This window comes from Branchiostoma lanceolatum, chromosome 4 (assembly GCF_035083965.1).
Source record: "Branchiostoma lanceolatum isolate klBraLanc5 chromosome 4, klBraLanc5.hap2, whole genome shotgun sequence".
NCBI lineage: Eukaryota > Metazoa > Chordata > Leptocardii > Amphioxiformes > Branchiostomatidae > Branchiostoma > Branchiostoma lanceolatum.
This window is the reverse complement of record NC_089725.1, coordinates 23,483,631-23,496,625: the sequence shown is the minus strand read 5'-3', so window position 1 is coordinate 23,496,625 and position 12,995 is coordinate 23,483,631. Positions and strand designations below refer to the sequence as shown.

Genomic DNA, 12,995 nt, shown 5'->3' with positions numbered 1-12,995 from the left:
TGATTTGGCTAACGGAACTGTCCGTTTAAAAGATTTATTAAGAACAATCCCAGTCTTAAGAGAGGTATAAACCACCATCCCAATACATAAAATTGCAGAATTTATTGTAGTACAGGACATGTGCTGTATCAGACAATTTCCATGGAAGTACATGAAACAAATTGATAAAATATACCCAGAAATTAAGCAATTAAATGTAATGTAATGTAGGATATAATAATCAAAAAAGAAAATCAACATGAGTCAAAATTGACATGTTTAAATCAAGATCTGTTTGCTATGTAATAATTTCAGATTTTGAGGTTCTTTCATGTTTATTGAGAATCAGTGCTCTGCTCTGCATCTTATGGGTATCATTTTTCACACTCTCCTTTTGTGTTATAATCTCATTCTCAATGCAGACTTGCGCACCACCAAAAAGATTTAAAAGGTACAGATGTCATTGTCTAAGACTCTTAGTACTGAGAGCATAGTTCATGTACAGGCAATAACCTTAATATCCTTTCAATACTGTAAATAAAATTACCCTTGATGGAAATGATAATAAACTAAGCAATGTACACCTAAAGCTACCTGCTGTATGCAGAAGAGTCCCATACAATATTTAGATATTAACATTCTTACAGGAAGTCTGCCAAATACTTCATTGCACCAGCTTTAATAAATAGAAAAAATCCTAGGCTTCCTATTTATCACAGACAATTGCAAGGACAGGAGTAATTATTCACATAGATTCTACATTGAATTTCAATGGTTGATCAGATTGCATCTGGCCTTATTACACAGTACATGCAAGCATGTAGCCATCATGACATTTGGACTGATTCCTGTCAATCACTGCTCCAGAATAAGTGGCTACAATTGTGCACATGACATGTCTAGCTGGTCCAGTAGAACAATTTCATTAGAGTGTCTGTTTTTGACACTTCCACTAATCTGAGTGATTGTGCCATGATATCTTGTTACAAGATACAACAGTAAAGATGACTGCATTTGGCATATTTTCACCGCATTTGTTTGGAAAGAGTTCCAGTAAAACACTGAATGCTAAGTTGTTTTTTTACAAACCCTATAATATTAAATACATTTTCCATCTAACCTTCATACCTTCCAAGAGGTAAGAAAAATACTTGGGCTTCAAAAATTAGTACTTATAATCTTGAGTTGAGAATGTTTGCACCATGTACCAATATCATGTCACAGCCTGAGAGGGAACAAGATTTTCCTTATATATGGAGGGTACTACATACCTCCCTAACTTTGGTCTCGTGTAATTCATTACTAAGGATGGATACTTCATGATGTTTTCCTAATTTACTCTACTGACAAAATTACTTGCTACTAATTACCTCGTAATTCCCTAAAGATACAGACTGCTGAATACTACATGTAGAGATTCATTCCTAGTCAAGCTCTATTCTACCTAGCTGAAATTTGTATGAGAATACATTTTTATGCTTTACATCAGCACCAAATAGATTTGTAGATCAAAGGGCACAAATCAATACAACAGGGAGGCTCACATGGTGGCTGTATGACAATTGGAAAAAAAGGATGCACCCGATTTTAAAAGAAGAAGAAGCAACAGAAAGTTACCATAACTGAAGACAGAAATATTTTTACATCCCCATCCATGAATCTTCCTGGTCATCAGAGCCTAAAACACTGCTTTACAGCCATCATGTTGTGTATGTAACACAATTGCAAAAAGCTTTTAATCTGTCAGATGATCTGACAAAAGCAATAATCCATATTTGCCAAGCCATTTTCATGTTCATATCTCATGTTTACAGAATGTGTACAGTTTCAAAGTTAAGAAACAAATAAGAAGTAATAATAAATGGTGGTAAAACTTCAATGGTATGAGGGAACCCATCAAGCCGTGAGTTCCTCTTCAAAGATGTCATCCAGACTCTCCAGGTTAAGTTCATCTCCTGTCAACAGAACAGAGATTATTTATGTTGTCCTGAAGAAGGCAGGGTGATAAGTGGGTAACAACACAAACTGGAAAAGACCAGATTACCAATGACATGATAACAAGAGCCTAGATAATGACTGCTACACAAATTCTTACTTAAGTTTAATCCCATGTATTGTGCTTCCAGAAATAAGTGGCAGTTCTAAGCTGTCCTATGGCAGTACAAACACACATTTGATATAGAATGCAAATGATAGTCTAAATTTAGCTTGTCACTATAATGCTGTAGCAAACACAAATTTGGCATTACATGCAAAGTCAAGTGAAGCAAACACAAATTTGGTGAGTGAATTAGGTCACCAAAAAGTATTTTCGACTTCAATTTGTAAATGGGCATATTTGACATAAAACAATTGTTCTTGTAAAGGCCACATAAATACACCATAGGGATGTTATATTGTTTGAAAAAAAATTATGGACATACGAGGGGTGATCAATAAGTCCTCGGCCTCACCAAGAAATAAGGTCCACAGCTCACATTTTGGGGCATGATTATGTAGTTTGACATCTTTTACCAATACCTACCAAATTTCAAATTATTGTGGCCAATACTTTTTAGTCGACGTCCATTTGAAAACTATTAAGTAATTAAGTGACGAGAAAAACAAGGGTACACTGTGGTCAGAGCTGTGTGGGTCGAGTTCTTCATGCCATGAATCGGCATAAAATCTTCGAAGACATTGTCAAAATGTTTGATAAAGATTCCTTTCTTATTTCAACTAAAAAGATGTGGGTATCTGACTTTCAGCAGAGCAAGTCGGCCTGCACACCTTAAGTCACAGTTCAATTGTCCATGTTTTTATCCTTCTACCTCACCTAATGTTACTGAGTGTCGTCTGTAAAGTAATGATCAGAATGATTTGAAGTTTGGCGGATATTGGTAAAAGATGTCATACTACATAATCATGCCCCGAAATTTGAGTTGTGCACCTTATTTCTGGGTGAGGCCGAGGACTTATTGATCACCCCTCGTATCTAGTTAAGGATGATGAGTGGAGTGTCCTTACCAGGAAGAGGGTCAAGGCCTTTACCAGCAGTGACGTTGGCCAGAATTTGGTCCAATTCTTTCTCAAAGTCATCAGGTGAACTGCTCAACTCTGTATGGTGACAGGCATAGGTGTACATTTAGAATTATAAACACAACTACACAAAAACAACAGCAACTCAAAATTAAACAATAAATGATTATAATACAGAAGTGAGTACCTGAAGTATTGATGTTTGCATCTGCATCTGTTGGAATGTCCTGTGGGTTTGTCTCTGTAATCTTCCTTGGTTCTGATATCAGTGCTGCTTCAATGTCCGTCAGGCTCCCATTTGGTAACGAGACTCCTGAGAAATTGTTGTTGATGGCATCCCCCGATGCAGGGGCCTGGCTAGAGGTCCGTTTTCCACAGTTTGCATTGTCCACCTTATCGGGAATGCTTGCTTCTACACCAGTCGACAAAGACACTTCATCAGGGGAAGTGCGCATGGGTGAGGTATCACCAGGTGAGTTAGTAGAACTTGGTAAGAGGTTTCCAGAATCAGTAGAAGGGACAGAACTGTCATTAGGCACTTGGGTTTTGGTTCTGAGGATACTCAGAGGACTAGATTCGGTCCATGCTACAGTTACTTCCTCTGTAGCGCTACTCTCAGAATCTCCCTGCTGCAAACTGCTGGAAGTGTTTTCTGTATGTGAATTTGTTTCATTTTCACCATCACTTGCTGTATCTAGTCTATGTTGAACTTTATTCTCCTTTATACTAGGCTCTACTGTTTCTGTGTCAGCCTGACTGTTTTCGTTCATGACATCAAGGTTAATGTCCTCTCCGGGGTTCAACACCCCATGTCTACTGTCTCCTGATTGGTTGGCACTTTGGACCTCTGCAGGCCCTTCCTCCTGGGCTTCCTGTGCAACCTCCACCTGAGAAAGAATGGGCATCAACATTAGCCCTCATATTCAGACTGTGACTACATCATAGCCATGCATCATTTATGTATGGCAATGTTCTTGTGGCTTTGTGTCCTATGTAACAATGATGTGCAATGCTTTATGAAACCCTGCACATGCCCGTAGCCAGGATTTTGTTTGAGGAGATTCTTTTGTAGACTTTTGGCACTAGTGAGCATTGCAGGTGCAAGCTTTCTAAAGGATGTCAAAGTAAGAAACAAAGACTGTTGGTAACAGCATTAACAAGAGAGGATGCAGTGATCACCTCCCACACTCCCTTGGGCTACAAAAAATGTCACTTCCAAAGGACTTTCTACAACATTCTTTTTCCGTGTTTTACTTTATGACGATAGTAAAATATGTAGCAGAAAGGGACAGAGAGATGGCAGATGAATGCCCAGACTGTACCTCTTCGTGCTGCTCTGCCTTCCTGTCCTCCCTGGCCCGCTCCTTGTTCCTCTTACTGAACCCCTGGATGGCTGACAACAGCTGTTTCTGGGTCTCTGCATAGTCCTTCATCTACAGACAGATGGGTATACAATTATTTACAAGGAAGGTAAACAATGATACATACAGCCTCCGTACAGAAAATGCATCTCTCTCTCTCCACATACATGTATATCAAATTTACAATCATCGCAAGTACAGAAATTTAAAAAAATTACACCAAAGGCTAATCTACTGTTAGAACAATTACGTTACTTACTTTTAATGCATTTTATCAGTTGTCATGTTGGATTGGATGTTGCATGTTGACAAGAAGTGGTGACCCACAATTAAACGTTTTGGCCTCTATGGCATGTAACAGATGTCGTCATAAGCAACACGCAAACAAACAAACACAGGTTTCCTGACCGATTCCTTCTTTGGTTCCTTGTCCAGATCCAGCCTGGTGAGTGAGTAGTTGACCCTGTGTGCCAGCTGGAGGGCCATCAGGCCGGCCGTCTTCACGTCGTTCTCTCGGAGGTCCAGCCTCACAATCCTCGGGTTTATAGACAGGAACTCGGCTAAGGCAATTGCACCTAAAGAGGGGAAGGCGGAGTGAAAACGTTATCACGCTGTGCCCTTGGGAAAGGCACTTAACACCTATTTCCTCACTTGAATCAGTGAAAGCTTCGGTTTAGAACGTCCTTTTAGATGGAACATAAGTCACATAACCTTATGAGATCGTATGTTTTGGGGAGAGTCACACCTTCAGCATGTTAAAGAACCCACCATGTTTATCAAAAAGAGTAGGGGTCCACCCCGGTGCGAGTGGATCAAACCTTACCATCCGGTCTTACCAAGGCTTACGCAGCTTGTACCAAGGAGGTTTGATCAGATCTGATTAAGCCTCCTTGCTTGTACCTACTGTGCAAAAGGTTTGTCATGATTAAGGCACTTTACCAGTTTATGAAAAGCAATCATTTTTATCCTTATTACCTATGTACTGATAATACAGGTGCATATATAACATATTTTCCATCCCTACTTGAGCCTACTCTGATTCCTCCGCATCAGCTCACCTTCACAAGTCATCTTGGTGTCCACCAGCCCCAGCCTGAGAAGTGATTGGTTCATCAGGAGACCCTCCTTCATGCTCAGCACACCCTCGTTGCCGATGGGATTGTGTCCCATGTTCAGGGTCTCCAGGTAGTTCAGTAGAGGCTGGACGGGACAGAACCAGCCAGAGGTCAAGGACATTTGGTAACCAATGCAGTGAAAGACCAATCATTACACTTGATGAACACTTGATGTATTACACCCTCAGAATAGTATGTAACAAAAGGGTGATACAAAAGATGAATGCAATCATTTATCTGACCTGTAGATGTTACTTTACATAGTCAAAACTGCCCAAGAAGACCAATCAGGGGACTGATAAAATCTGGTCTATGTGGAGAGGTGAGGTGATCACCATAGACAGGATCCTTAATGCTTGTGTCAATGGGAAAAATCATCTGAGGGACCACCAAAAAGTGGTCACATGGTCCAGGTGGTAATTATGTAGAGGTGGTCATGTGTATAGATTTGACTGTATGTTCTTATTTTTCCCACCAAACAATCAACTTCAATACAAGGAACAGAGCTTTCATTATGTCTAATCCTTCCAGAAGAAGCTCGTCAACATACCAGTGTTTCTCTTAAGTACTCTGCTCCAAGCTGTGTGATGTGGTTACTCCACAGAACAAGGGTGACAATGCCCCTCTCCTGTTCACCCAACCCTTCACAAATGTGGACCAGGCCGGTGTCCTGAAGAAAACACAGAATGTAGATCTCTTGAGCAAGTAGCAAACACATAACAAACAAGATTGGGTAACAAACAACAGAGGGGTCATGTGGGGTAACGACAGGGTGTTTGGCCCTGAACCAAGTAGTCCCGGGTTCAAATCCCCCTGACGCCACCAATGTTGACTGTGCCCTTGGGAAAGGCACTTTACACGACTTCACTCCACCTAGATGTAAAAATGGGTATATTATTCTCTGTGTACTACGTGGCACTGTTAAATAAGTTATGAAAAACTTGTGCCACGTCGTCCTTGTCTGTCAAAAAACGCTTTCTTTACTTTTAAAAACATGCTTAAGTCCAGATGGAGAAGGAGAAGACACTACTTGAACTCACAAACAAGACATGACACAACAGAAAGAAATTGGCAGGATACACTAAAAGCTGGCAATCATGGCAGAATGTCTTCTGGCCCCATTACTGAGATTACAGGCTCCATAATCTGATGAACCTCAATCTAAATAAAATTACAAATGTACCAGACTTTTAGCATATTTCCCAGGGTGTGGGAGACCATCCCTCAGAGTGATATACTGTGCAAAATATGTGCATTAGCATCTTGGAAGTGTAAACTTTTTCCTTGTGAACTGTCAATGATATTTACAAATACTGCCGCTGTTCCCAACCTGTATCTGGTTGTTCCTCAGGTCCAGGAGTTGGACGGTGTTGTTCATCTTCAGCATCTGGCCGATCTGCTGGGCATCGGGGACTCCCAGCCGGTTGTCGGCCAGGAACAACTCTTTCACTGCAACATTCACTTTTAAGGCTGACACTGCAGAGCAAAGGATGGACAAACAGTCATATACAATCGTCACAGCAAAATATTTCTACAGATGGCAAATACTTGAAATTATTGCTCTTGCACAAATATATCCCTTTTGATAACCACCCTACTTAAAGGCAACCCTCAAGAGAAAACAGATTTGCAGTCTACAGAAAGTAAGAAATTCTAACTGAGCCAAAAGACCTCACAAATTGTAAGAGAAATGGGTAAAAATACCACCCTAGACTTGGTGTGTGGTCTGCTCATTCTAAATGGTCAAAGCCCAAATTTCATGCTTTATTAAAAAATTCAATATCCCTCAAGACTCCAAAACTCATCTCATAAGCTTGTGACCTTAATGTGTTTCAAGGGTTCAAGTCCAAACCAGAACATACAATCATGTACTTCTTTACTTGTTGAAGCTCTTATTGAAGGATGTAAATTTTGTACAAAAACAACTCAGTCGATAACAGGCTTATCCACATGCCAATGTTATGTCAGGTGCTGTTGCCACAATAGTGTTAGGTTTGTGTTCTGACCCAGAACCAGACCAAATGCCAGTCACTTTTAGAGTTCTTACATATGTACCATTGCTAGACCTAACAATACTAGCTGACACAGTTTCACCTGTCCATGAAGAAAATACCTTCAACATTCAAAATACCACATTCTAAAGCATACTGCACGTGTATCACATGTTACCTGACACCAGTCCAATTTTGTTTTTAGCTATTACACAATGTTCTGTTACTTCCAACCAACAGCAAAAACTACAATCCATTAAACATTGCTACTTCTATAGCCCTCAGAATAAAAATTCTTCTTCCTTTTCAATATTCAAACACAAACCTGATTTACGTAAGAATACTCATGCTTACTTTCCTTGCAACCAGTATATTTCTGTAATATTTCTCTTACTGAGTAGGTGTTATGTAACAGCACAATGTACACTCTATTACATTTTGCTACCTCTATAGTCCTCAGAATAAATATTCTGTGTCCTCCTGATTTACGTAAGAATAAATCTTCATTGTTGCTATCTTTGCAACCATTTTATGTATACTGCATTCTTTTTAAAGTCTCTTAGTGCAATACTTACTGAGGAGGAACATGGGCCTCCCACTGAGGTTGGTGCACTCCAGGTGCAGTGTCTGGATCCTGCTGCCCATCCGTAGGGCCCTGCTCAGGTGAGGTCCTGTCTGCTCGGTGATAAGGGTGCTCCTGGCATCCAGGTACTCAAGGCACTGTGTCTGTACAGAACACAAGTACATTCTAATATCATGTGTCTATTAGGTGCATAGAACAGACACTCGTTATCATTGTTACCCTTTCTACTGTTTGCACCCTTGCAATTAGCCTACGGGTATGAATTTGCAAATAAAACATTATCATCAATGAATAACGATGACGTCAGCACATTGGCAAGAATTGTGACCATAAACATAACAGCAGCTAGAAAAATCCATTCAACCCATCTTTAGCTATCTTCTTTCAAAGTTCCCAACAAAAAGACGTCTGTAGTTCACAGAAAAGCACATAGCAGGCCCAAACTACCACCACAATTTTTTTCCGAGACCCAGAGCTGCTGCAGTACTCCATACACAAAGAAAGACAAGGATAAACTGGAGAGGGTGCAGAACCAAGCTGCCAGGTTCTGCATGAACAACTATGACAGGGGTGCTAGTGTCACTAAAATGAAAGCAGATCTACAGTGGAAGTCACTTGAAGACAGAAGAAAAATATCCAGGCTTTGCATGATGTACAAAATGACTAATAAACTTGTGTATGTACCGACTGATAATTATCTAATACCAGCCCAGAAAAGGACAAGAAATAGTCATGCCTTTAAGGACCAGAGTTATAAACCAAGGATTGATGTGTTCAAAAATTCGTTTTTCCCGAGAACCATAGTAGAATGGAACTCATTGTCATCAGATGCTGTAGGAACACCTTCACTAAATAGCTTCAAAGAACGATTGCAGTCAGATGAGCAAAAGTTAGGTGTGACAGGCCATTCAGTGTAATATAACCAGCTGCTGCCGCGCCGCGTGCCTGCGAAGCTGGTGTGTTACGCCAAAGGGCGGTTATACCGGCTATACAGATACAGATATATGAAAGTTAGAATGCGGACATATATCAATGATGGTGGATAGAGTTCAAAATCTCAGCCTGATGAGGCTCTACATTATCATTACATGTAGCTTTGCCTGTCTTAAAAATGTACCTGTGTTGTGGTGGCTTTAGCTATGCATTTGGGGCCAAACACAAACCTTCAGAATTTCAAGAGGAAAATGGACCAAGACTAACCGTTTTAACATACCGGTATTCTTTTTACTTAATATTTAGCCCAATCTATGCGTGAAAAAAAACTATACTGACTTGACCTGTCAGCTAACCAACATACCTTCCTGACCATCCTGGCCATGGCCTGCCAGCCCCTGATGCTGATATGCTTGTTGAATGCAATGTTCAACTTCACTGCTGACTCATAATATTCTATCATGTCGGCCAATGCAACTGCACACTGGAATAAAACACACCAAGGAAAGGGGTAAAATAGCAAGCCAAAAAGAGAAACTGTACTTCTACCAATACTTCAAAGATGAAGGCATTCATTTTGGGATTCTCAAATTCACATCCAAATCAGGTTGTAGAGTGAATTATGTCTATCACTTACTTCTACATTGTAATTACATGTACATCAAATTTCCTCAATAGTTGAATGTTTCTCATTGTCGATACAAATTTTTGGTTATCTTCAAGGTAATTTCACATCATGTTGAAAAGTTTCAGAACCCACCTCTGCATCCATGCTGGTCTGTTCCAGGTCAATGTTCACAAATCGAACTCTCCTCAGAACTTCCTCGAGTGTTTCAGCTGTTTTGGAATCTAATCTTTCACCTGGAAGAGTGCACAAACAGTTCATTAGACACGCTTTTCAAATTGGCTTTTATCACATTTAGAGCAAAATGTGGAAACAGGGCTTCATTGTTATTCGGCAATGTGAATGATCTCAATAGCCATCTTGACTCCTGAAACCTTAATACGAGCGCTGCGTTTTCCTAATGAAGAGCTTTTCCACTGATAATGAATAGCCATAATGTCTGGTGATGACAATAGATAAGTGACATCTACATTTCAATATGCACCTAAATGGTTTTCCAGCATACCCAGCCAACGATATCATTAAGGGTAAGATGAGCTTGTCTCCTTGTCTGATAAGCATTGACAATGCCATCTGAAATGATTAAACTGATAACAACAACAAAATTGCAATCTTTTGTGAATGGTTATTCTATTTTCCGTGTCAGCCCTATAATATTTCCCAACACTCAACCTAGCTACTGCTATAGATTCAATGATTAAATACTAAAAATAACATGTTTTTAAGTCTTTTTCATCTGTCTGAAAAAACATGCTCTTTCAAGAAGGACGATTTCTAGGACTAGTACAAACAGTATTAACAGATGCTGCATTTATTGATTGTGTGGCAAACTAAACTAGCCTTATCACGAAAACTCATCACAGTATCAGGTAATCCAGCTTACAACAGGATAAAGATCATCATCCCTGATACATGACAAGCTGTATGCATCTGGTGCCAAGATCATGTTTTCTGATGTCTCATGTTTTCTTCATTCACTAGGGCAACTGCAAGCATGTCTTTGGTAATTGTGGTTATGTTTCTACTGTACTATGATATGATGTGAACTCTTCAATCAGCTTGTTTACTTTGTGAAAAAAGCACCTTTACTCCACGATATTGGTGCTTCAGAATCAGACAATTTTTATTCTGTACACGTAACCTTCCTCTGCAACCATGGGTAGAGTTCTAACCATGTTACACTGTTGCCATGGCTCTAAGGACTTATCTGTCTCGTGTGAAATTGGTTTAGAAACACAATACCTTACTTGGAAATATCGTTAACAGAATTGTATACAGGGTAGCCCTTTGGTAATAGATTGGGAGATTTTTTTATAGATCTATGGAAATCAGACTCGGATACAATTATCTTATATAATTTTCAATCTTGACTTGTTGTTCTGTAAGGCAGCTTTTGGTTACTGAGTCTAGCATGGTGCAGAAAATGGTACAGTTTAGAACGAATATCAAGTTATTCCTATATTACCTTTGAGATTCAAGCTTTCTACTCGTTTGGTGAAGTCTGTAACTGCCTGTATGCAGAAGAGAACAAGTTTTCGTTTAACAAAAAATATCCATACAAATACCAAACAAATCTGAAGACATTCAGCACTATTATCAACCAGTTACAGTCCTACCGGTCCATACTTTACATTCATGATTTGTGCAGCTTTGGACATACCATGTAACATGCTATGCACATGCAGCTTAGAATCTCAATAGACACTGCAATTTGCAAGGCCCATCAATACAGCTATAGCTGAAAATATAATTCCTCTTCCTCATGCAAATTTTCCAGGGCTCTTCCAGCTTTTCTTTTTAATGACAAATGTTTCTGTTCAGATATCTACAACTACAGCTCTAAGAAAGGTTCTGAATCAATATTTATACCCCTTCTATTTTCTGTTGTGCAAACTGAGCTGTACACACCAAAGTTACATAAAATGTTTCCAAACTGCACTCAAAGAACAAAGCAATATAGTGAAACATTAACAGATGAGCAGACATGTGATGAATGCTGTTTGCTGACCTCCAGCTGCTGCAGCACACGTGGGAGGGGTCGTATGTTCAGTTTCTGACAGTGGTCCCTGTACGCTGACACCAGCTCTTCTGTGGTGCAGGTTGCAGCTGGTGGGAGGATAAACAAATGACATGGTCTTTATTGAATACCAGTTCCCTAAACAGACTATAACGTAGCTCTTTGCTGCTGATGTTCATTAAGTACAATCAATACTGATCAGATACCACTACTGATCTGATGTTACTGACTCATTTTCAAGCACAGTAATTATAAGTTGTCGACTGTGTGACTGTGATAGGTGCATGGTACAATGTTAGTGACAATACATTGTATATGATATATCCATTGATTACAAGAAGCCGACCAGGCCTTCATCCATTCAAAATGTGTGGTAAACATGGTTATGATGATAAAACAACCAGATTTGGGGTGAATAACCTCAACAGATGCTGTCCATCAAACACAATGTTCATCATTCCAATGCATCTATAGCTTCTGACATGTTTTCTATTCACTGGTGCCATTCGCTAATGAAGGAATTCTGTATATGTTGTGTTCCTGTGTGTCATGTAGTTTTGACCAGTCATGTTTTTGAATGGAAGAGTAGCTGTTAAGCTAATTGTGGATCCTAATAAACTCAAACTCAAGGAAGTTAGAAAATGAATGTCCTGACAATTAACAGAATAGTTAACAACAGAATCTAGTTTAACAATTTAGTTGCAAGATAATATAAACGTTAATGTTTAAAAATAATAATTGTAAGAGCAGTCCGATGAATCGTGATACAAGGTCTACTTCACGACAAGAAGCAAGTTGTTTGAACTATATGTAAATACATTGTATACTGAAAAATTCATGGCTAGTGAAACATCAATGGAATCACATGCGCAGGTGCACAGGTGTGTACAGGTGTAAAGCTATGGCATCAAATCACATCGTGTTCTCCAAGAGAAACTCGTCAGTGATATACTTAAGACGACTAGAAGGAGGTGAACAGGGTAATCTTAAGAGACGAACCCAATGACCAGGGGTCTGGCGGCTCCGCTGCGCCCGCAACAAGTGCATCGTCAGCTGGGAAGTTGACACGTCTTCCTGGCAGCTTTGTTTTCAGGAAGCTCGCAGGTCGGCTCTGCACCTCCGCCTGTCCCGCCGACTCTACAGTCACCGGCCCAGACATCTCACTCCCTTCAAGCCTCTCTCCTTCTAAAACCATAAACTGCCAGAATCATGTCTTTAGGGTCAGAAGTTTCCCTGAAAAATCACTATATCTTTGCACCAAAGTTTTTAGAGGCCATTTTCTGATGTCGTCTTGTTTCCGTGATCACATGAGGGTCTTCACGCGAGAATTCACGTGATCTTAACCTTTCCGACGAAGCAAGATAGCTATTTTC

At 39.8% G+C, this 12,995-nt stretch overlaps 1 protein-coding gene across 1 annotated transcript; it reads right to left on the bottom strand.

Moving 5' to 3' along the window:
- Nucleotides 1-20: 20 nt before the first annotated feature.
- On the bottom strand, nt 21-12,946 carry LOC136433484 (protein phosphatase 1 regulatory subunit 37-like). Its single transcript, XM_066425729.1, has 14 exons — nt 12,622-12,946; nt 11,614-11,711; nt 11,071-11,116; nt 9,741-9,841; nt 9,345-9,464; nt 8,040-8,190; nt 6,804-6,949; nt 6,024-6,143; nt 5,417-5,558; nt 4,767-4,933; nt 4,320-4,430; nt 3,185-3,884; nt 2,986-3,075; nt 21-1,934 (listed from the first exon to the last, which is right to left on the bottom strand). The coding sequence occupies exons 1-14, from the start codon at nt 12,815-12,817 to the stop codon at nt 1,876-1,878; spliced, it is 2,247 nt and encodes a 748-aa protein (XP_066281826.1). The 5' UTR covers nt 12,818-12,946; the 3' UTR covers nt 21-1,875.
- Between the last annotated feature and the right edge of the window lie 49 nt (nt 12,947-12,995).